General features: G+C 40.0%; 1 protein-coding gene across 1 annotated transcript in view; it reads right to left on the reverse strand.

Moving 5' to 3' along the window:
- The window catches only part of csmd2 (CUB and Sushi multiple domains 2), a 375,721-nt gene that overhangs the window by 13,494 nt on the left and 336,614 nt on the right, over nt 1-25,613 (reverse strand). Inside the window, exons 59-65 of the mRNA XM_038286837.1 lie at nt 25,116-25,292; nt 17,920-18,099; nt 16,080-16,253; nt 15,720-15,893; nt 14,700-14,773; nt 12,842-12,953; nt 12,534-12,713 (exon numbers count right to left, since the gene is read on the reverse strand). Coding sequence (XP_038142765.1) covers nt 12,534-12,713; nt 12,842-12,953; nt 14,700-14,773; nt 15,720-15,893; nt 16,080-16,253; nt 17,920-18,099; nt 25,116-25,292 — 1,071 coding nt within the window. The remainder of the gene's footprint in view (nt 1-12,533; nt 12,714-12,841; nt 12,954-14,699; nt 14,774-15,719; nt 15,894-16,079; nt 16,254-17,919; nt 18,100-25,115; nt 25,293-25,613) is intronic.

Raw genomic sequence — 25,613 nt, forward strand, 5'->3', positions numbered from 1 at the left:
ACACCCACAAGTCCGGGGTGTGGGCAGCCCAGAAGCTGAGCTGTCCCGGGGAAAAATAACCGACCGCCGGCCCTAAGGCATCATCTGCGGGTCCCCCGGCCCTTCGAAGGCCCGGGAGGACGCCGTCCAGACTGCGCGGCTCGAAAGGGATGAAAGGACCTTGTCCCAGCCTGGTCTCGAGCTCTGTTCCTCCGATCTAGAGCAGGTCTCTGGACCGATCTCTGACCTGGTAACAGACCCTGGGGCTCAGTGGGAGAAGGAGAAGGCACCAAGGACCTCCGTGAAGGACCCGCAGCTGCCCAGGTGCTTACTGGCTGGCGATCACGTCTGTGAAGCCCTGCCAGCTGTTGCCTCGTTCTAGAGGCCTGAGCCATACGGTCCAAGGCGTCCAGTGCCGCAGAACTAAAAAGCTCCCCCGGGACCACAGGCAGGGCCCGGAGGGTCCTCCTACAAGGCTCAGTTAGTGGTGACTGCGCCAACCAGACCTGGCGGCGAGCATGAACCAGTGTGGAGAGTGTGCGTCCAAGTTCCCTCGTCATAAGAGCAAAGGCCTGCAGAGATGCATCAACCAGGCCTTGCGTGGCATGATCCAGCGGAACAGATTCCAAGGAGGAAGACAGGGCCAGCATAAGATGGGAGAGAGAGTTCCCAATCCGGCCCATGCGGGCCCCAGAGTCATAGGCCTTGCAGAGAAGGTCGTCGGTAATACGGCACTGAGGACGCGGACAACGGGCATTGGGCCGCAAGGCCTCATCAGGCGGGATTATAAGAGAGGCAATGCCCGGTTCCACCGCTGGCATCTGCCCCAAGCCAACCTTGGGTGCCTCCTGCATAGCTGCCAGGACCCTGCCATCCGTCATCAGACGTGAAAACGCCTTGGTGTCTGACCAGCAAGCATGCAGTTCCCACACATACTCCACCGAGGGAGGAACCACAAAGGCAGTCTCTGACCTACTGCGCCTAAAGAAGGCGCTGGAAGCCGCAGGCTGGGCCTGAGGAACACTAATTTGTAAACGGGCAAGAGCCGTTCGAATAGCGGATGTCACAGACTCCCCCGTATCCTCCTGGGAGGCAATGGAGTCCGACCCAGAGGCCCCGGAGCCCAGCTCCGGAAGGTCCTCACAGAAATGGGTGCCAGAGGCCGCCACAGAAACAGCATCGTGGTCATTGACTGACGTTTCATCCTGCTCGGTAGGGAGAGCCGTGCCACGATCACCAGCAGTCTGAAAGGACTGGAGGAGGGCTTTCATTTGTGCCAGCTCAGTAGTGAGATGATCCACTCTCGTGGACAACCTCCCTGCATCGGTCCGTCTAGCACGCTTTGTCGGTACCGAAGGTGCAGCCACAGTAGATCGTTTGCACACCGCTTTCTCCATCGGCAAACGAGCACGCGGCGAAGCGCCCGCCCCAGTCTGACCGACCGGGGCATGACGCGACAGTTGGGGCAAGCGTCATCTGACAGCGCCTCCCGGAGATGTTCCACACCGAGGCAGGAGGGACACAAGTCATGCCCGTCATCGGGCTGAAGTGGAGCCAGACAGGTCGAGCAACATAAATTATCCAGCATCATACTGCTGAAAGGCGTGATCAGCCCGCTACCAAGGACAAGTCAACACGAGCAGGAAACGCTACTGGCGACTCCGTTGTAGGAAAACCCCGTAGAGGTCCCAAACTCAGCGTGAGCAGAAACGCCACTAGCAAATCGATTATTAACTAATGAACTCAGCACGAGCAGAGACGCCACTGGTGAGTTTAGGCAAACAAACTATAGAAGAACCCAACGCGAGCAGAAATGCCACTGGTGGGCTTAGGCAAACAAACTGAAAACAACTCAGCGCGAGCAGAAACGCCACTGGTGAGTGTAGATAAACAAACTATAGAAGAACCCGACGCGAGCAGAAACGCTACTGGTGGGCTTAGGCAAACAAACTGAAAACAACTCAGCGCGAGCAGAAACGTCACTGGTGAGTGTAGATAAACAAACTATAGAAGAACCCAACGCGAGCAGAAACGCTACTGGTGGGCCTAGGCAAACAAACTGAAAACAACTCAGCGCGAGCAGAAACGCTACCGTGAGTCAAAAGAGCCACAAAATTAACGTGGCAAATCAAAGCGAACAGTAAACTACTGCTGAGAAAAGAACGAAAACTTACCAGTCACCGCATATCTGGTAAGGTGAAAGCAGCTTGTGCAGCCCCTGGAGGGCGAGACTTACCCGCAGCTCCGACCAAACCCGGTCACGGGGCTACCAGCAACAAGCAGCCAGGAAACTAGTGGTATACACAGAAGCAACCAGCTTCACACGACCACACTCCTGTACTCAACACACCTGCGCGGGAGAAGAACAAAAGGGATTGATTGCCGGGTGCCACGTGACTATATAGAGTCACGTGGGTCCCCGGCAGGTAACAGCTGACTTTGTTGTCATTAATACTCGACCTGCGCATGCGCATGAATGATCATTCAGTGCTTGAAGCACCGCCTCTGGCGGTCAGTAGGGATGAAATAGAACCATTCTTCCTCCAAGTATTGTCTATGAAACCATAGATACAGAGTTAAGCTTTGGCCTTTTCTGACTGATCCCAGTATACCATTGGCTAAAAATCTTTAGCCTTAAATGCCTTAAAAAAGGCCTTGGCTTTTCTCCAGGGATATTGAGTAGCATATCTGTGAAGATTCTCAAGCATCCAGGTCATGGTCAGGCTTGAAAGGTTCAGTCTAGGCAAATGGACATGAAGTTTTGTTGAAGACATTTTACCTCTCATTCAAGAGGCTTCTTCATTTCTAACTAGTGGTGGGGAGCAATGAGATTAACATACTGTAGGTTTAACAAAGAATTAGGAGGGACAAAGGGTGGCTTTGTTCCCTCCCACTGGATTAAGCAAGGAAGTCACATGGGGGGTGTTAATGGTTGTTAGGGGGTTCTGGTGGGTGGCCTATATGGTGGTGTTAGACATAGACTGAGTAGGTGTGAACAACCTAGTAGATTTAAGTGCATTGTTTCTTGTTTTCAAGCTAAAAACTATACCTGTTATTTCTACTGTATTTTCCGGAGTATGAACCTCTATAAACTGCAGCTAAAGAAAATCTGGCAATGTGCATGTATAAGCCACAGCGGCCAATAAGCCGCTGATATCTACTCAACTGTCACCCACCAAACCTCTAGAGGGAGCTCTACATATCGCCCGTAGAGTAGGGAAGAATGCGAGCTCCAGTTAGCTTGTTTGCTCACTTCTAATGAAAGAAGGGGCTTCTTCAGTTCTTCATATCAGCTCTGCAGGAGTAGCAAAGTTTCATGCTTGACAGCTTTAATGGGGCAAATGAATGTCAAAATTTGTAAATTTGCGACATTTGTAATCCGCGGTTCCTGCTGCTAGCAGTGCTTGTTCTAAATGAAATTTAGCCCCATATTGTTTAATTTCTAGTGTTGTTTTTCGTCCCCTGCTGGTTAGGAAAAATCCACAGAAAAGCCAAAATTTGGTCTGAGGTGCATGGTTAAAGTATGGGGAAAAAGCTAATAGCTTATAGTTCGGAAAGTACAGTATGTCTTTCTCAAGGTCTGTGCAACTGCTGCTTAGCTCTTATAAATAAATATTTTGTCCCGACCAAAGACAATACTAGAAGGAGAACCTAGCTTTAATTGATGTTCTTTTCAATTCAGTTATGATGCTTGAACAGCGGCCACTGAAAAAGTCAGGTTGCAGCTGTAACCATCGCGTTTAGTATGTTTAGTAAAACAAGCAGTGAGCAATACAGCAGAATATCTTTTATAGGTCAACTTTTAATAGTAAACCAGAAGATATCTATTTGAAAGTATGAGAAAGGAAATGTTGTACATACTAACCTATTTAATCTAGTTTTATAGCTTCTATACTTATTCCACGTACCGTACCATTTCCCTGCAATTTACCAGATATAGTAAAAATAAAAGTTATTTTCCTTATAATCTTTTTTTTTACTTTTAGTACTGTCATCTTTGTTATATATATGATAGTCTCTACTTTTGTTGCACAAATAAGGCACAAACTGCTAATGTAAATCTTTGTCTACCAATCACTATTTACCAATTTATCTTCAGGATATTCAGTTCTTTTCTACTTTTCAAAATATTCTTTGTTATTGTTTGCACTGAATGCCTGAGCCTTTAAAAAATCCCTAGTGGTTGAATAAAGTTTATTTATTTTTTTTTTATAAATGATTGTGATATTGACTAAGTTGTTTTTGGATGGGTTCATGCAAATTATTGTTACCAACATCTAGGGTGAATTTTATATCAACAAAGGTAGAAGGACTTGACAATTTCAATGTGTATTTAACCCACAGTAAGGATTGCAATTCTTACCTTTGAAAAATTTGGCTGATTTTAGGAATTTTCTATTATCTTCAAAGTAAAAAAAAAAAAAAAGTTTTTTTTTATAATCTTTTCTTGAAATATAGCGATCTTAAGGACTTCCCTACCAGCACCTCTTGCTCTCCCTGTGATGAGACTTGACTTGTGTCAAGAAGCAGCTCAATTTCCCCTGCAGGGTTCTGGCTAAATCAGATAGACAGTTTCACAGCTTCAACAGAGACACTTTAATAATACCTTAAAGCTCCCCTTAGACCATGAGACTACATCGCTGTGTTAAACCTATAGCAACACTGATCAAAACATGAACAGGGCTTTTAATCACCAAAGCGTACTCCAATGCTTTTCTATCAGTGTCAAATGGTGTCGATGTCCTATATGTGCAATCATCACTATTCTCTTTCTTGCCTTTAATCTTATCTGTAAGGTCTTAAAAATATATTTCAATAACAGCTTGACAGGGAATCCATGGTAAAACTACATATATCTACCTCAATTACATGTTTCTTATTCACTCATTAGCATTCTTCTAGTCTAGATAATCGTGTGTTAATTACTCTTTTTTTGCCCTCTGTATCTATCTACACTGATGCTTTGGGGATTCATGGTAGCAGTCTATTAGCTGCCTAGAACTTGTTAGAGGGGCTGTGCCATTTGTAAGATGTACATCTGCTCAAGCAGATCAATAGGAAGAATTGGACTAATCAGGTTTTGCACCTTTGCTGATCTTTCAAAGCTTGTTTATTTGTTTATCTGGGGAAGGGTGTGTTGGGCTTTAAGCAACCTAACGGCATGATGGATGGATCAGGGTAGAACAGTGTAATAGAAATGCGGAAACAATGCTATTTATCCATATCAAATTCCCCAAGTTTGTTCTTTGTTGGATGTCTGCATTCTGACATAATAAATAAAAAACAAAGAATAAATTATGGAAATAATTAAACATAGAAAACTATAAAAACAGCACTGTTGAATAAAGCCAAATAAGTTGTATAAATGCATACGATATTTGACTTTATTCATTCCATATCTCATAATGTAACAATCATTTGGTTTTATGAATGTTTATCCTTTATAAAAGTAAGCTATAAATTAATCTCATAGACATTAAAGCTGTAGGATACACTTTATACATTTTAAAATTCACAATCCTTACATAAAATCAATAAAACCAGCTGGTCAATTTGTTTGCAAGAGGTCCCAGGAAGTGCTGCCAAACAAAGAACTCTTGGATCAATAAAGAAAATAATCCTATTTAAACCTTCCATTGCTATATGGTCTCAGTCAGCTTAAATGACATGCACCTCCTCTCATTATTTGAGTCTTAAAATATATTGCATTTGCCTGAAACCCAATACCTGTTAATTAAAATTTAAGGCAGTAATTAACATTTTGGGGCCTAATCTTCAGAAGGCTTGTATTTCTTAAAACAGGTGCAAATATATATTTTACACACAGAGCAAATCTTCAGCAGTGATTCAGCAGACAGTGTGTGCAACATATTTTTTTGTATTTGTGCCTTCATCAATATCTAAATCACATTCTAATGACTAACCCACACAAATTCCTGGGTGGGGGTTATGCAAATGCCAACATCTTCCACTAAAAGTGATTTTTCAAATCTGAAACTCAACATCATTCGCAGTTTTTGCGTCTTATTTAGTACTTCTGAAAGTCAGGTGCAAACTAACAGGCATACATTTTCTTTTGTCCATTCGGCAGCCAGGAAAGCTTTTTTAGAGAACTGATTCATAAAAAAGAAAAAAGATTATTTATAGCTGTACTCAGGAACAACTGTATTTGCTATAACAGCTATTCTACAAAAATGGAAATAATTCCTAAAAAAATCATCAACAATTCGCCAAAAATCTGTGCTTTAGCTTAATTAGACCAAAGGGAAATAATAGAGCCGAGGCAGAATAAAGCGATCACCAGTGATTACTCAAAAACTATCAGGCCTCATGGAAATCCCATGGATATCAGAGTTGGAAATTTGCTGTGAAATGTTGGCTCAGAGTGGCACTAATTTAGTTAGGATACTGTGAAACATTAGCTGAGTGAGAGATGCTCTTTCTGAGTAACTTTCTGAGAATGCATAGATCACTCATCTAGCTTGGAGGAAACCATGGCAACTATTATTGGGACAAAGTGGAATATGTACTGGGGGTGTAACAAGAGAAAAGCTTAAAAGGTTTTACATTCACAATTTTAAATTCAATCTTTGTTTTTTAAACTTGTGAAATAAATGTTATTTATTATCGTCTGCAATTTAAAAGCTTTAGAACTAATTGGCGATCGGATGGGATTCATTTTTTAAATCATTTAAGAGGCATAGCCAATGCCTGGAAACATAGATTATACAATAATTATAATAATAACAGCCAATGTTTATGTTTAGAAATGTAAAACAAGACTGTACATTTTTTAGTCTACCTAACGAACTGTACCTGAATGCAGCATGTGCAGCTATATTCAAAATACCTTTTCACCTAAACAGACATGTTTTCAGTGTAAAAGTTCAGTTTAGCAGCATCAAAAGCTTTTATTGTTTCCTAAAAGTGATGGCAGCAATAAATGCTGTTTTAGTTTCACCTTTTAAATAATCACAAAACAGATGTGTATTACTGTGTTTGTGCTGGAGTTTTTATTTTGGTGCAAACATAAACTTGAGTATGCAATGTTATGACGGACTATCAGCACAAAGGTACAGTTTTTTGTTTGTTTTTTTAAATCGAGACTTATATTAATATTATTAAAATAAAGTCCTAAAATTAAGAGAATAAAGTCGCAATGAGAATAAAGTCCTACACTAAAGAGAAAAAATTTGCAAAGAGAATAAAGTCATAAAATTACGGAATAAAGTGGCAACTAGAATAAAGTCATAAAAGTACGACAATAAAGTTGCAACGAGAATAAAGTCATAAAATTACAGGAATAACGTCGTAACATTACGAGAATAAAGTCTTAACATTACAGGAATAAAGTCAAAATATTATGAGAATAAACTCATAACATTATGAGAATAAATTTGCCTAATGATGTGAATAAAGATGTAATAAAGTCTTAAAATTACAACAAGAAAAGAAGAAAAACAAGAAAAAAAGTCATAAAATTACAAGAATAAAGTCATAAGATTACGAGAATCAAGTCTTAAAATTACGATAGTAAAGTCATCCTTATTAGATGAACTAGATCAACAAGATGGCTGCTGTGAGCAGTGGTGGTGGTTTGTTAGGCTCCACAATTGCTGCCATATTTTCCTGTCTGCTAACATTTCTTCTGCAAAATCTGGTTGGATATGACCACCATAAGCAACAACTCCAACTGTGTGGATCAGAAATCCTTAACTCAGCTAAGAAACGTGGATTTTTACAACCGAACTATAGCAGGAGAGACAAAGGATACACCTGCACATGGGATATATGCCTGCAGCCTCTTTGGACATTCTTGGACTATATTTGGATATTTCGACATCCCAGCACAGTGAAAAGACCCTCACAACACCACAACTTTCAAGACAATCAATCAGCCTACAAAAGGTATGTGTTTGTGTGGCTAATATGTTTGTGGTGTTTGTGTTTCCCACTGGGCCGAGGCCTGATCCAAGATGAAACATCATCATCAAACAGTTCTACCCAACTTATGTCAATGATTGTGAAACCAACTTTACGCTTCTTTGGATTTGGATATCATGCTCTGTTTTTGACAAGCTGGCAAAAATGCCAAATAACCACCACCAAAGTTAAACATCATGCAAGCAGGAAGAATGGATGGTTATGGATACTTCTGCTTCTTCTACTCTTGAGCGGGGACATACAACTAAATCCAGGTCCCACAAATAATATCAACAAAAGTAATGTTGCAGAAATATGTGTTGAAAAGTTGCAACAGCCCCAATTTGTGGAAACATCATGTACTGCAGTGGCGTGGACACCCACTGGCTTACTACCAGATGACTTCCCAACGAAGTTGAAGATGAACACATTGTCTGATGTAAACCCTGACATTGAGAAACTGTAACTATCAATTCTGGTGCTTCAAATTGCCAAGAAAATCCAGAAAAATGTACAAGTGCTCATTGTGCAGCAAATAAACAAAAAGAGCTGAAATATTTCCAAACTGTAAACCATGCAAAAGTAATCTGGGATTCTGCAGCAAAACCAAAAGGAATTTTTGGGGGGCATCTTAACATTCGAAGCCTACTATCAAAATTAAATGAAGTTCACCATTTATTGAGCAATTCAAACATTGACTTTTTGGCACTGAGTGAAACTTGGCTAAATATTAATGTTCCCACAAGTATGATTGATGTTCCTAGATACACATGCTATAGGAAGGATCGTACAAATGGGAAAGGGGGAGGTGTTTTGATTTATATCAAAGATGGTTTAAATTGTTCTGTCACTGTACTGGATACTTTAGGAATTGAATGCCTTGTTTTAAAAGTTTCACTGTCACCTACAATGAAATTTAACTTACTAGTTGTATATAATCCACCATCTCATGGTGCATCTTTTTATCAAGACCTTGATGAAATGTTAAAACAAATTAATATTAAATGTGAAACAATTTTAATCGGAGATATGAATATAAATTGGATGGAGAAAATCAAAAGGGATAAATTAAAAGCTGTGTTATCAAACATAAACTTGTCCAAATCCTTAAAAAACCAACCAGGATCACCAAAACTAGTCAAACTCTGATAAACTTAATAATCACAAATAAACCAGAACGAATCATCAAAACATATAACCTTGTGACAGGTCTATCGGATCATAATATGACATTGTTCGTCAGGAAATTAACAAAGAAACGATTAAAGGGAGTTTTCACAGTGCCTAATGCAACAAAAAGCCAAATGTTTATTCCAAAAAACAAACTACCCTTATTTGAAAATGAACTGAAAAACATGAATTGGGATAACGTGATACAAACAGAAAGTGTAAATCAATGCTGTGATCAGTTAACTGAGACTCTAACAAATATTATTCAGAGATTTAGTTGTGTTATAAAAAACCATAGAAAACAAACTAGTCTACCATGGGTAAACCATGCTATTATTCAACTTATGAAAAAGCGAGATCTTGCTCTGAAAATTTCACTAAAAACTAAATTGCAAACAGACACACTTGTCTTTAAAGGACTACGAAATAAAGTTGTTAATGAAATCAGAAAGTCAAGGTCCACATATTTTATGCAATTGTTTGCTGAATCAAGTGGAAATAGCTCTGAAATATGGAAGCATATTAACAAGTTGACCAATCGCAAGTGCAATTTAGGAAAATGTGTAACAAAGCTCAATATAAATGGAATGGTTAGCAATGACTCTGCCAAAATTGCAAATTCAATTCATATTTTATTAATTCAGTTGAGCAACTTGCTGAAAATTTCAGTCCAATTTTGCTTCCATGTAATGTTGCTGAAAATTCAGCCTCACCTTTTTACATTAAACAGGTTGACCAAAGTGAAATAAGGACAATTATCAATCAATTAAATTAATCCAAAGCAAAAGATATATTTGGTTTAGATACATTTTTAATCAAAAAGTATAGTGCAGATCTAGTAAAACCAATATCTCATCTAGTGAACTTGTCAATTGAAAAATGTGAATTTCCACAAGGGTTTAAAACAGCTGTTGTGACTCCAATTTTTAAGTCCGGATCAGCTGATGCAGTCTGTAATTATCGACCTATTGCAATTGTACCTGTCATTTCTAAGGTGCTAGAGAAGCTAGTTGCGGAACAATTAATGGCCTATCTAGAGGAGAAAAGAATACTTAACTCTAAACAATTTGGATTTAGACCAAGGTATTCCACTGAAATGGCTGTATGCCATTTTACGGAATACATAAAAAGTAGTTTGGATGAAGGAAAATGTGTTGGGGCAGTATTTCTAGATTTTACAAAAGCGTTCGATACTGTAAATCACACAGTTCTGCTAAGGAAACTGGAACAACTACATGTTTCTAAACAAACCTTAAGCTGGTTCAAATCTTATTTTGAGCAACGACATCAGTGCGTCAAAATTAATGGCGTCAAATCTGGGATCCAAAAATGTAATGTGGGTGTACCACAAGGGTCTATTTTGGGCCCATTACTTTTCTGTTTGTACATAAATGATATCCCAAACATCTGCAAAGATGCCATCTGTCAAATGTATGCAGATGGTACAATAATTTATGTGGCAGCAGACACACCTGAAAAGGCCTCTGATCTGTCAAACAGACAGTTGTGCATCTTATCAGAGTGGCTCCAAAATAACTTCCTAACTCTGAATTACACCAAAACTGTCTCCATGTGTTTCTCCCTTAAGAAAATTATAAACAATGATCTCAAAATAATTATTAATCAACATGAAATAAAGCCGGCTGGTGAATTTAAGTATCTGGGTGTAGTTTTAGATTCAAAATTGAAATTTGATGCCCATATTAAGAAAATGACAAAAACTATAAAGACAAGTATAAACTGTTTTCGAATGATTCGACCATATGTATCAAATCAAGCTGCACAAGTATATTTACATGCAATGACTTTATCCCATAGGTCTTATTGCGCCATCGTTTGGGCCCAGGCCACAAAGTCTGTTTTAAAACCTTTACTCTCACTTCACAAGCAAGCATTAAAAATATTCGATCAAAAACCGGTGAAGTGGCATCACTGCAAAATTATAAAAAAAACACAATATGATGACATTTGAAAATTTTATAAATTTCTCATTTTTAAAAGCTATTTTTAAATGCCTTAATGGTCTTGCCCCTGAGGTAATCTGTAAATTTGTTTTAAAGTATGCAAATGAAGGAATCAGGACAAGAGCTGGAGCTAGTGGGAACTGCAGGATTAAAAGATGTCGGACATCTATGGGTCAGTCTGCCTTCTCAGTGAAAGCATCACTTCTCTGGAACTCTGCCTCTGGAGCTTAAGTCACAGACTGATATTCGACTTTTCTCCACAAGATTGAAAAAATGGCTCAAAGACAATCAAGAGTGTGAGCACTAACCTGGCTTGTACTGTACATTTTTGTTTTAACTTCTCTTGTTTTTTTGTGGGTTTTTATGCATTTGTGTGTCGTTATTAACCTCCCTCCCCCTCAATGCTAACATCTTTTAAAAGCCTAACCAGGGACGAAGGCTGCAAATTAGCCCATGGCTACAAGCCTTATGTACTTGGACATCGGCCACCTGTTTGGTTTCAATGTTTAATTGTACTGTCCCTGTCAAAGAAACAAATAAAAAAATAAAAAAATACAAGAATAAAGTCATAAGATTACGAGAATAAAGTCATGAGATTATGAGAATAAAGTCATAAAATTACAAGAATAAAATCTTCAAACTACGAAAATAATGTCGTAACATTATGAGAAAAAAGTCATAAGATTACGAGAATAAAGTCATAAAATTACGAGAATAAAGTTGCAATGAGAATAAAGCAGTAAAATTACGGGAATAAAGTCCTAATATTACGAGAATAAAGTTGTAATACATGACAAATCCTACAAGAAGCAATTTCTTCCCTAAAATGAGGAATGTTAACCATCATGTGATATTATACTTTGGCATCGAAACGACAATGAAGGAAATCTTTTAGCCCAGCAGCATCAAATTAGGCAGTAGTGGACTCAGGTTGCTGTTTAGTGGAGCTGGCTGGCCATCATATGCTGGTCGGAGCTCGAAGCCTTCTTTCTGAATCTTTTTGTCGTATCATGACTTCATTCTTGTAATTTTCATAATGTTATGACTTTATTCTCGTATTTTAAAAAACAAAAACTCTAGCCTGGCCCTAATACTCCGTCGTACAATGTGGTGTGAGCTGCACATAGAAGGAAAATTGGCTGGATGATTTTCTAAATATTTACAGTATATGGTGTACATGCATATTCAGACCTGCACTGATTGGTTTTTAGAAACCTTTTCTACTGCAAAAAAGACTCCTCCAACTAGAACCATAACCATGCACTACTTTGTGTTGGTGCGTTACCTAAATCCCAAACAGATTAAATTAAGACTGAAGTAGCATAAATATTTCTAAGGGACAACCATTTTAGAATATTACCATAAATGCTATTAGGAAGTCAATTTAGACAATTTTGCTTAATTAAAAATAAAAAATTGTCTTTGCCCATGCTTTCAAATAATTACTTCAGTAGGTCTCCATTCTGTTTTACTGATATAATACAACCATGTCCATACCTGCACACATTGGTGGTTTCCCTGACCAGCTACCATCGGACCTACAGGTTCTGTGTTCTGATCCCCCAGTCAAATAGAAGCCAGGCTGACAAGTATAGATCAGTGTGTAGCCAAGGGACGGCAGTTCAATGGCTCTAACATCAGACTGAGCAGGTAGCTCTGGCTGGCTGCAGTGATGGGCTGGAGAGAGAGAGATAGAAATTTAAAGGAAGCAAAAAGGAGTGACTAAAATAGCATAAATGGAATATGTAGGCAGCCTTTTCTGAGTCTTTGTGCTTCATTTTCAGCATGAGAGGCTAAGTGCTTACCAATGCACTCAGGTTGAAATCCACTCCAGGTGAGGTTGGGCAGACACGTGCGTGAAATTGAGCCCTGCAATAAGTAGCCCTTTCTGCAGTTAAAGAACACAGTGCTGCCAATCTGTAACAGAACCCAAGAAAGAAAAAACAAAACAAAAACAATTGCCTTGTTAACAAGGTCAGGTTTTACCCAGGGAACAAGAGCAATTAGAAAAGGTAGAACTATTTGCATAATTCTTTAAAACTGGTTGAGCTGGATGGTATGTAGTGTTATAAGAGCAAAGACGGTTAAAGGCGAATTTAAACATACCAATTTTCAGACTAAGCCAAATCTGAAAGTAATGCACCATTTCCCAAAGTTTTACATTTAAGCCCTTTTTTCTTGTGTCCATTATGAAAATTCTCAATACAACATCATAAATATTAATAAAATGTGAAAACCTTCAAGGAATATAAAAACTTTGGCAAGGTCTGATACTGTACCTTAAATAAGGCCAGATTTTGCTTACTAACTTCCCATTAGACTCCATTAGATTTGATTCTGACTCTTTCTGCCTAAGCAGATTAAAATAAGGATCAATATAACATTTTTGTAAAGCTAGCTTTGCATTATTTTCACAGTTAAATTTATGTTTCTTGAAAAGAGATTTGAATGATCAGTATTCTCGTTCCTTACGTCTCACTCCATAATTAAATCTGTTGCCTTCTTCTGTATTTCTTTTTTACTATAGGGTAGTTTAAAAACAATCAATAACTGCTACGATTATTCCTTAACAGGTTGTGGAACAGTCTGTATGTCAGTTGATTTGATGCTTGCATGCACATTAAGATAGTTCTTGACACCCTGCTATCAGGTAATCAATAGCTTTCTAGTGATGACACATTTTCCCTGGGATTGACATGTGGGGCAGAGCCCAGCCATTGTAGTGGTGTGCCTAGCTAATTTAAACTAATGTTATCATATTATGGGAGGTCTTTATTCTTTACCCATGTTGGTACCTAGAGCCTCGGCGCTGATCTCTGTTACCGTTTCTCTCCCTTATTTAGATTTAAAGGTATAGTGGATGATTATCACAAAGTTTTGAAAAGACCCACCCTCTCCACTTTATTAAATAAAAAATGCACATGGAGAACCCTGTACCTGCTCCAGAAAGAGGGAACACCTATTAAACGTGTGTGAAAGCATGCATGAGCCCATTTCTCCTCGTGCACGCTCTATTTAAAAGATACTGCTTGCTGCGCTCATAAAAGCTTACTTTCTAAAAGAGGATTTGCCATTTTTTCTATATGTCAGACTCACCAACGGTAAGTGAAAATTGGGATGAGCACATGGGTCAACTTCAAGTAAACATATCACCAGAATGATTGAAAATTAGGAGGACCACTTATTTTGATGATCCACCCATAAAAGAACATCCTCTACTATACCTTTAATTTTTAACGTTTAATTTCGTCCCTATTTGATGTTAATTTGATTTGTGATTGCTTCTGGGGTTAAAGAGCCAGAGGAGATCTTAACAGCGTGACCTCCATCAAGGTGCTGCCCTTTTTATCACTTTCTTTCAGTATGCCTGAGCAGTTTACTGGGAGTTAACTATGCTGTAAAGACTCAAATATATTCAAAATATTTTGGAATCTTCTAAGGAAGGTTAAACAGGGTTGATGCTTATTCTTATACCATCAGTGCTGCATTAATCAGTGACTATTATATGCAGACTAGGCTGATGAAAAAAGCTTACATTACAAAATAAAGGGGAAGTATAGATTGTAGTACAAAGGCAGAGGAAAAGAATGACCTTTTCAAATTTAATTGGATTTTTTTGTTCAGTATATCAACTCCATTTCCTGTGTGATAACATTTTCACACCTGGTAGCCTTGGCTGTTGTTCTGATTTCCAAAGAGCGGAATGCCAGGGTCTCCACAGGTAGTGTGACTTGGATCTGAAACAAACAACAAACTCTAGGAAGTCTCCCTTTTGATACACATTATTCCAAAAGCTTTTCTACTTTGATCCCTTCATAATGTTCCAAGGCTAAACACTTGCAGCATGAGAGGGAAGAAAATACATTGTCAGAATCAATATGATGATTCTTAGTTGACATGTACTGTACAGCAAAAAGTGTTGTGACAGCAGCGTCATGGCTTTCCCTGTGCGGCCTAAGCTCCACCTTATGATTCAGTGAGGATCACAGGAACAGACAGAATAAGCTGATGGATTTCTAGAACATGTCTACTTAATGCTTTTGAAACTTCTTACATCTGCTACAAAAAAAATCTGAGTTTAAAATGCCATTTTATATTTCATTAGGTAAGCTTTGATATTAAAATGCATTTGATGATATAATAACAAATAGAAATTCTTCTTTTACAGCACTCTTTCTTTTCATATGTTTCTATAAAATTTTGTGTCATAAATGGTGTAAGGAGCATAGAATAAGTTTTACTCTAATAATTTTATGTGAAATGTTCAGGCATAACTCAAATGTTATCAGCAGAATGTTAGAAATTGAAACGTCACGTCACAAAGATATGGCTAAAGATGTAAAAGATGCAGTTACTGCTATAAAAAAAAAGTTTAGCATAAGTTTACCTACTATTTGTATAGGATAAAATATTACCCCTGGAGTTTAAAAGTATTTTTTACGGCCCAAGAAGCAAATAAATATATATGAACTATGAAAAACAACTGCATCAAAAATATTCAGTTGTTAAAATATTTGACAGCTTGAAAGCTGAACCTCAATTCTTAGGTCAATTGTGTGTGGCGTTGACGCACTGCTTAAACTATAATTTTATTGTTTGATTTAATCACAACACATTAAAATAAATAATAATAGCACAATTATTACCAATTATTAGATGAATGAAAAAGTAAAGTTCCTGTACCTATGCAGGAGGGCTGAGTGCCACTCCAGGCGCCATCATACTGGCAGTACCTCCTAGCTGAGCCAACCAAGATGAGGGGTGGATTGCAGGAGAAAGAAACAGATGAAAGATAGGTAAAGCCACGGTCCTCCCTTCTGCCTTGATCCGGCATACCTGGGTCTCCACAGAATACAGCTGTAACAAAGAAGGGGGAGGGAAGAGAGAAAGTATTACATTAGGAGACCTGCAACACATGTTGAGTTTTAATTAGATTCCCAAGTGGGTAAAATGCATCCTGCAGGATATGAACATGAATACATGGGTTGTACAATCCAGAAATTAATCATAATATGTAAAGTATGTCAGTGGGGTGCCACTTACGGAAACACTGCGGTTTCTCTCCACTCCAATTGCCATTGCCCTGGCATGTTAACACAGTGGGCAGAGATAGCTGGTAGCCTTGGTTGCAGGAGTAACTTATGCTTGAGCCCCAGGTAAGGTCTGTACCAACAACCTGTCCATTGGGGATGAGGGGTGGTGGACCACAAACAATCGCTACAAAAACAAAAAAAGAGGAATTTATATATATTTTTTTCTCTCTATCTAGTAAAGAATGTAATTGCATTAAAAAAAAGACATTAATAACCAATAAAAGCATTGTTGCGGGCCGGACATTTGGGAGATGCTCCATTAACTTTTTTTCTGGAAAATATGAGCAAGTGTAAATGTAACCAAAGTTGTCTCCAGCCAAGAGTTTTCTCCATGGCTAAAACCAGGGAACATACATGAGGCTCAGTGGATTTTGTGCAAGAAGTCATTAAAGCTCAGAACGATTGGAATTAAGGCAGTGGAGTCGCCCATGCGAAGCACGAAACACAAAGCGTCAAAATGGAGTTACTGAGAAACAGCCGGTATTTCTCGGTTTTGTTCCACCCTTGTCTCTGCAACGCCTCCACGGCCATCACCAAATCAAACATACTAAGAAAACGATACAAAGAAAAATAGCTGCAAAAAAGACTTAGCACTGGTTATGTTGTGGCTTTAAAACTAATTTGTTTTGTTCCCTGCTAAAACAAAGTTTGTGAATTCAGTTAAATAATTGTTAAAATATATCTGTCATTTGTGTGATTTTAGCTTTTCAAAATTTGAAACATTAGTGCAGTGGTTTATATTAAAATAAACCTTTGGGTTAAGTTACCGCAAGAGGGTTTTTCTTGTGTTTCTTGTCAATTTGGTCTTAAAGGAATAGTACACCCAAAACATGATTAGCCTTCATTTTCTACTCACCCCTATGCTGAACAACACTCTGGAGTACTTTTTTGATATCTCAAATGCATCTGGAGATCTGGGAGGCTTCTTGCTGTCTGCTGACATTCAAATAATGGAGGTCTATGGTGCCCGAGGCAGAAAGGTCCATAAAAGTCCACAAAAAACGTGTCAATATTCCTCCATACTGCTCGTCCAATGTAATCCGAGTGTCCTGAGTGGGTAGCGTCCATAATTTACTCGAAACGAAGTCATTTAGAATGTTTTTAGAGCCTAAACAGTGGTGTATAAGATTTCCTAAAAGCGCGTTCACGAGTCTACGGAAACCGCGGCAGACCAAACCAGATGAAAGTGCGCATTCAGCTCGGCAAAGAACTCATGCTCTTCCTCAACACTGAAGTCCTCAGACATTTTTCTTTCGTTGTTTCTTTCTTTGCACAGGTAAACAGCACATTTCTTCTTCTACGCTTGCATTATCGTCAGAGCAGACGCTGAATGCACACTTTCATCTGGTTTGGTCTGCCGCGATTTCCGTAGACAGGCGCGCGCTTTCAGGAAATCCTATACACTACTGTTTATGCTCTAAAAACATTCTAAATGACTTAGTTTCGAGTAAATTCTGGATGCTACCCACTCAGGACACTTGGAATACATTGGACGAGCAGTATGGAGGAATATTGACAAGTTTTTTGTGGACTTTTATGGACCTTTCTGCCTCGGGCACCATAGACCTCCATTATTTGAATGTCAGCAGACAGCAAGAAGCCTCCCAGATCTCCAGATGCATTTGAGATATCAAAAAAGTACTCCAGAGTGTTGTTCAGCATGGGGGTGAGTAGAAAATGAAGGCTAATCATGTTTTGGGTGTACTATTCCTTTAAAGTTTTATTTCAAGTGGCATATTGAATTTAACTTGCCTTATGCTGTAGGAACCCTGAAAGATTAAAAACTGTACCTTTACAGAGCGGTTTTGTGCCATTCCAGGTTCGATCTTTGGTGCAGATGAGAGAAGATGCCCGGTCAGCATCCATTGTATATCCAGGTGAACACTGGAAGGTGACGGTTCGGTTGTAGGTAAAATCACTCCCAAATCTGACTCCATTGGCTGGCACACCAGGATCACCACAGTTGATTACTGCAGTAACAAAATAGGATATAAAACAAACAGGTAAATATTGAAATACATAACTTCTTGCAACATTTTCCAATCTCACAAGGTGTTGCTTATACAGTATATTTAAAGTACAAAAAAGGAAGGAAAAAAACTGGTAAGGTGGATTAATGGACAGACATATCGATGGCTAGAAGAGTGTTTGAATTAACAGATTAAGAATATGTTTTATTTTCAAAGGTATAGTGGAGGATGTTCCTTTTCTGGGTGCATTATCAAAATAAGTGGTCCTCCTAATTGTCAATTATTCTGGTGATATGTTTACATAAGGCCGTCCTGCGTGCTCGTCCCCATTTTTACTTACCAGACATTGTGGGAAAAATTTAATAGGCGTTACCTTTTGAGCGGGTACAGGGTTGTACATGTGCATTTTTTTTAAGTGGAGAGGGTGGGTCTTTTTAAAATTCGTGAAAATCCTCCACTATAACTTTCAGTGTAATCAGAAGAAAAGGTTAGACTAGATTGTTGTTTGGAGGAGTTTTCAGTTTCTAACCTATTAAGAGGATTTTTAAGGAAACTGGGAGATACTTTTCCATACCCAGTTTTCCTATATGGTGCTTAATGTACGTGAAAATTAAAAATCAAATTGTACTCTTGACAAAACATTTAATTGCAATGTAAAAAAACAACAACTCTGTAAAGTATAGTGGAAAAAAGCTGGAGCCTCCAAGTTAAATGTAATTAATTAATGAATAAAACAAGGTGACATACTGTTTTTTATATTAGAAAATAAAAAACCAGCTATGGAACTGCTGCAAAAAGGTCCACATTTTTGCCTGACTGTACTCAATCCCCCTGCAGGAAAATCTGAGTCAAAGAGCAACAAGAAGAGGAATTTCACTGAGTGACTCAAATGCACTGCAGCTTTATCTGTGAATGTCTACAAAGAAAAAAAAATAAAGCAGGGGACATGACATCTAGCAGAAAGATGCCTTGGGATACTAAGGCATTGTTAATGTGTACATCCCACGTGTACAACTTGTAAGTAGGACAAGAAAACTAAGCTTCTTTGAAGTGTTGTGCTTTCCCTTGAACGACAAAGCACTTATCTTCTATCAAGCTGTTAGGATGCTTTTAGAGGAAGCACAAAGCCTTCCCAGAGTTGCCTGCATTGTAACAATAGACATGAAAAAGACTACAAACAAGCTTTGCCACTGCATTACAAAGCTCTTAAATTATGGTCACATGTCCACCAATTGCAAAATTGAGTTGTATTATTTTAGTTTAGTAATGACAAAATTGATTGGAACCTTCAGCACTATTGGGTCGCCTTCTCTCATATTATTTTTAGATTCAAACACATAATTTAATAATGGAAAATGTTCAGTCAGTGCACTGTAACAAACATAAACATATGAAACTCTGAGCTTTGAAATCCTTTATGATGCTGCCTGGTTTAATTGTTTCCACTGAGAATATCGGCTAACTTCTGTTTACTAGGGTCTTCTGGCTCTGTACAGCAGCTGTCTACCTTTTTATTGATAATGCAATGTCCAGCCACGCTTTGTTTGAAAGGATCTTAAAGTTTTTACAGGAAACATATAGGAAACTCTTGTACTGGCATCACCTCCTCCAGGAATTAAAAAAATTACCATGTTCTTGTATTTTTTTGCACTGAAACAGTACAAACGTAACATGATTTGTAAGCTTGATTTGATTTGAAAGTTTGATTTATTGATTGGGATTTCTATATCCCAATATACTGCACTGTTCTCCTTCGTGCCCTCTGGGAAGAGGCTTGCCTGCATGCACTGCAGGACCGGCAGGTTCTGCAACAGCTTTTTCCCCACTCCCATCAGACTTTTGAACTGTTGAAAAATCTAATTAAGACTCTGCATCACACATGTAAACATCATATTTGCACTACCAACATGGCTATAATCCCTTTAAATAGAACACAACTCGATGTTTTAATGCATTTTGCACAATTTTTATTTATTTGCACAGGACTGAACCTTTCAATATCAATGCCTCATGCATCATGTCTTTAAACCGACTTTCCTTTTTTTCTACACTGTTTACATTCTTGAGTACCGCTGCAACTTTATATATGGTAATGAGCATTTCAATGTTGTAAGTTGTATGCATTGAAAGTTTGTTGTGTATACGAGTCTAAGTCTTTTATATTATGGACCAGCAAAGAGTAAAGCATTAAGCTGAAATGATACATGTTTTTTTTCTGTGTAATGATTAATGTGACTTTGAAAAGACGTATATTAGTCCAGCAGCCTTTAAGTCACCCTAATATACACAGATCACAAATAATATCAATGAAAGCATTGAAATTCCTTCTAATTGATTATGAGTCAGTCACATTTTGTAATAGTGAGCTACAGATTAGGAATTAAGTAAATTTTTAGGGAATTTGCCCCCAGATAAGTTCTGGATGGCTTAGGAATTAAAAGGACTGTTTAAAAATACATTTTCATTCTATGAATAAAGGTAGTTATTATACCTATTATGAGTCAACTAAGAATCCCTAAAATAAGACAAAGTGTAAATAATTGCTTTTAGAGGATAGCCAATGTCTTGTAATGAGTTAACCTGTTTATAAACATCTTATTGTTCAATGAAAATGTGAAACTAATTACAAAAGGAGGAAATGGTTCAGAAGGTATTGGCAAAAAGCTGATAAACACTAAACCAAGTCACATTTTTTAAAATTTCTATTGGTAAAAAAAAGTATTTAAAAAGACTCTTAATTGTTGGGAGCTGGAGAAATCCCATCTTTCTCCAGCAGAGTCCGCCGTGGATCCTCTGAGGGAGCTCCCTGCACAGCTGCAGCTCGTCAAGATCATCAGAGGATCCACTACTTAAGCTGTCTTCAGACCTTGCCTCAACGCCGCAGTGTTGTTCCAGTTGGTCAGCGCTAAAGCCTAGATCCTCTGAGTATCTCCATGACTTTGAATCCAGTCTGGATTCTAATTATTATCTCTGTCTTCCAGGAAACCTGTGCCTCCTCTGAGAAAGCTCTGGAAGAGCTAACCTGCCGAGCCGACCCTCTGAGCCAAACCCTGAAGATCCCTCTGAGAAACCTCAAGCAGCTCAGGACTGAGCTGGGACTCCCAAGCCAAGGTCTGTTCTAACAAGACGTGAGCTAACGGACTCTGCTGATAAACCCTTCTCCAGAACCAACAGTGACTCTCCCAAAGTTAACCTCAAGAACCCTCAAGGTACAATCAGTGAACTTCTGGAAGTAAAACCCTGCCAGCAAACCGCTAACTGTGCTGTCTCTCACGCAGACTCTGGTGAACCAGTATCCAGGCCCCGAACCAGAATCAGTACATTCTGTGTGTTTGTGCTTTAATAAACTGTTGAACTCTTCATCCTTGTGTCCGTCAGTGGTGTTCTGCATAACTGGGTCGCTTTCAGTGAACCCATCATGACAGAACACTGCGGCCAAACTCAAGGCCCAGCAGATCACCTCACCCGTCGACTGGAGGAGCAGGATGCCCTAATTCAGGGACAAACCCAAACGCTCCGTGAGTTATATCGTCTAGTTGGCACTCATGACCAAATGCTACAGAGCTGTGCTAATTTCCTGAACAGCGCTAATGCTCCACCACAACCATTTCCGGGTCCAGTTCCTCCTCCGAGGTCACCGGCGGTGACGTCATCAGAGTTCCGTCCTAGTCTCCCAGAAAGATTCTCTGGTAACATGAAGGATTGCAAAGGATTTTTATTTCAATGTCGGTTGATTTTCCAGAACTCCCCTGGCTGTTTTTCCTCGGATCACAAGAAGATAACTTTCATTCTCTCTCAGTTAACAGGAAGAGCCTTGGAATGGGCTCAGGCAAGATTTGCCGCTGACTATAGTTTAAATTGCTACTACTCTGATTTCATTTCTGAATTTACCCAGGTCTTCAACCAGGAAACTGACCAAACTATTGATTCTAGAGCTCTTTTTAACCTTAAACAGGGAAACTCTTCGGTGGCTGAATTTTCTATTAACTTCCGGGTTAAAGCGGCAGCTTCCGGATGGAACCAAAGCGCCTTGAAAGGAGCCTTTTTCATGGCATTAAACGAGCACATTAAAGATGAACTCGCAACCCTCGACGAACCTGCTACCCTCGAAGATTTAATTCGCCTCTCCATCAGATTAGATAATAGAATTCGAGCCAGAAACAGTTCTAAGAAGCAGGGTACAATTTCTTCTGCCTCTCATAACGTGACTGTTTGTTCTCCCTCTACAGAGCAGTTGCCCATTCAGAGGTCTAAGCCCCAGTCTCTACCGTTGCCTGTTCAGGCCTCACATTCGGGCGAAAGGGATGTCGAACCCATGCAGGTGGGACACACCAGGCTGACTCCAGAGGAGAGACAAAGGCGTTTTCTAAGCAAACTATGTATCTACTGTGGTGAGAGTGGACACTTCATCGCTTCCTGCCCGGCAAAATCAAAAGCCGGGGCCCGCCACAGGATCTGAGGAGTCTGGCGGGCCAAATAAACACAAAGAAATCTCCTCGACTGTTACTGCCTGCCACGCCTTTCTGTGCAAATCAAAGCCTCTCTTTTTCTGCTTTCATCGACTCAGGCTGTGAACGTAACCTAATCGACTCTAACCTCGTCCAGCAACTCCAGATTAAAACCATTCCCCTTTCTCAGCCTCTCAGTGTATCCGCCATAGACGGAAAAAGACTCCATCGAGTTACCCACCAAACTCAGCCCCTCGAGCTACTTCTGTCAGGTAACCACCGAGAGACAATAACATTTTTTGTTTTTCCCTCTGCATGTTCCCCGCTGGTGCTCGGGTTCGAATGGTTGGAGAAGCATAATCCTCAATTCATCTCCCAGGTATGGAAGGCATTCTGCTCTGCGCTCGGCTGTAAACCCTCTCTCACCTCAGGTTACCACCCCTAATCGAATGGTCAGACCGAGCGCATGAACCAACAATTGGAATCCACCCTTCGCTGCCTCACATCGAACAACCCCGTGGATTGGAGCCAATTTCTCCCATGGATTGAATATGCCCATAACTCTCTCAGATCTGCATCCACTGGACAACCTCCATTCCAGGTCAGTCTCGGGTATCAACCACCTCTTTTTCCCGCAGATGAGAGAGAGATATCGGTGCTGTCCGTCAATCAACACATCCGCCGTTGCCAGAGGATTTGGAGGGAGACCATCGCCACACTCAACCAGTCATCAGGGTCTGTTAAACGCTTCGCTGACGCCAGGAGACGTCCCGCCCCCGAGTACTCTGAGGGCCAGGAGGTATGGCTCTCCACTCGAGACATCCCCCTCAAGGGGATGTCTCGAAAACTCTCCCCAAGATTCATCGGACCCTATAGGATCACTCGAGTCATCAACCCCTCAGCTGTTCGTCTCCAACTACCTAAGTCCCTCCGAATCCACCCTACATTCAACGTGTCCCAGATTAAGCCTGTTTCTTCGAGCCCTTTGTGCCCACCGTCCGACTCCCCACCACCCGCCCTGGAGGTCGATGGCCATCCGGCCTTCACAGTGCGCCGCATCGTGGACTCCCGTCGACGAGGTCGCGAATGGCAGTACCTCGTCGACTGGGAGGGCTACGGACCGGAGGATCGCCAGTGGGTCCCAGGCTCGTACATCCTCGATCCTGCACTCATCGAGGAGTACGAGCGTTCCCGCCCATCTACCTCTTCCGGACCGCCAAGGGGCGGTCGTTGAGGGGGGGGGGTACTGTTGGGAGCTGGAGAAATCCCATCTTTCTCCAGCAGAGTCCGCCGTGGATCCTCTGAGGGAGCTCCCTGCACAGCTGCAGCTCGTCAAGATCATCAGAGGATCCACTACTTAAGCTGTCTTCAGACCTTGCCTCAACGCCGCAGTGTTGTTCCAGTTGGTCAGCGCTAAAGCCTAGATGCTCTGAGTATCTCCATGACTTTGAATCCAGTCTGGATTCTAATTATTATCTCTGTCTTCCAGGAAACTTGTGCCTCCTCTGAGAAAGCTCTGGAAGAGCTAACCTGCCGAGCCGACCCTCTGAGCCAAACCCTGAAGATCCCTCTGAGAAACCTCAAGCAGCTCAGGACTGAGCTGGGACTCCCAAGCCAAGGTCTGTTCTAACAAGACGTGAGACGCTGAAGCAGCTAACGGACTCTGCTGATAAACCCTTCTCCAGAACCAACAGTGACTCTCCCAAAGTTAACCTCAAGAACCCTCAAGGTACAATCAGTGAACTTCTGGAAGTAAAACCCTGCCAGCAAACCGCTAACTGTGCTGTCTCTCACGCAGACTCCGGTGAACCAGTATCCAGGCCCCGAACCAGAATCAGTACATTCTGTGTGTTTGTGCTTTAATAAACTGTTGAACTCTTCATCCTTGTGTCCGTCAGTGGTGTTCTGCATAACTGGGTCGCTTTCAGTGAACCCATCATGACATTAATACACAATGGTTAAGAATAGCCTATTAAAACACAATAAAGTTTGTTGTTGTAATTTAACAAAACGCAACAGGTTTCTAAGGATGTGAATACAAGTCGGATTCATTAAAGATAATCAGCATAAACAGTTTAGAAAGGTGTTTGTGTAATTACATATTTAATGAAGTGCATATTTGAAAGTTGCATCCAAAAAAAAACAAAAGTTCAAATTGTTTGTTTTTGTGTGTAACTCTGCATTTATTTTATCTCATCTGGAAATATGATAGTTGCAGATTCTTTCTGAGGCATCTTTATAGTGTAGTGACCTCTACAGACAATTGAGAGACTATTTGTGAAAAGACTTTTCCCAGAGGAGGGATCAGTATAGCTTTTTGTAGTTAAAATGCTGATAACAAGGTGTTTTAGAAATAGAAACTGTTTTTGAGAGAACGGCCTTTCCAACAGATCCGTTCTGGTACTCTGTTTAGCTCCAGGGCTAACCTAAAGTATCAAATGCATTCCGTAAATACTTTGTGATTCAACTGAACCACAAAAAGGCATCACAAGTCATATCGAAATGTAAAAATGAAATTATAAACAGAGTCCCTTTGAGTCGCTATTGAGTCTTTGAGCTGTAATTTACCTGAGCACTCTGGCATATTGCCTGTCCAGGTTCCGTTTACAGTACAGTGGCGGGTAAGCAGTCCAGTAGAGTAGTAACCTTCCCTGCAACTGTAAGTGATTGATCTGGAGAAAGTCAGTCCTTCATGAACGAGGATCTGGGCATTACGGGGAGTTCCTGGATTTCCACAGGATATCACTGTAAAATAAAATAAAAAAAAACAGTCTTCATGAAATATGAATGGACCAAATTATGTACGACCAGGCCTGAAGGAGTGTTTTATTTAAAGTAAGCTGTTCAGACAGTTTTGATGCTTCAAAACTGGATTGCTGTTATAATATATCCTCTGAGGCGACCCATCAACCAATAAAAAAAACTGCCTAAAGTCTCTAGTAATATAATTGTGTCAAAAGGTAACAAAATTCAATTTATAGGTAATCCGACTGGTCTTTATTTATTGACTGAGATGTTTTCTCGTGCCTTTTTTTTTCCAATTACTTCCAACGCTGCCCATCTGAA

This window comes from Cyprinodon tularosa, unplaced genomic scaffold (assembly GCF_016077235.1).
Source record: "Cyprinodon tularosa strain WSP-4 unplaced genomic scaffold, ASM1607723v1 ctg230, whole genome shotgun sequence".
In the NCBI taxonomy this organism is placed as follows: Eukaryota; Metazoa; Chordata; class Actinopteri; order Cyprinodontiformes; family Cyprinodontidae; genus Cyprinodon; species Cyprinodon tularosa.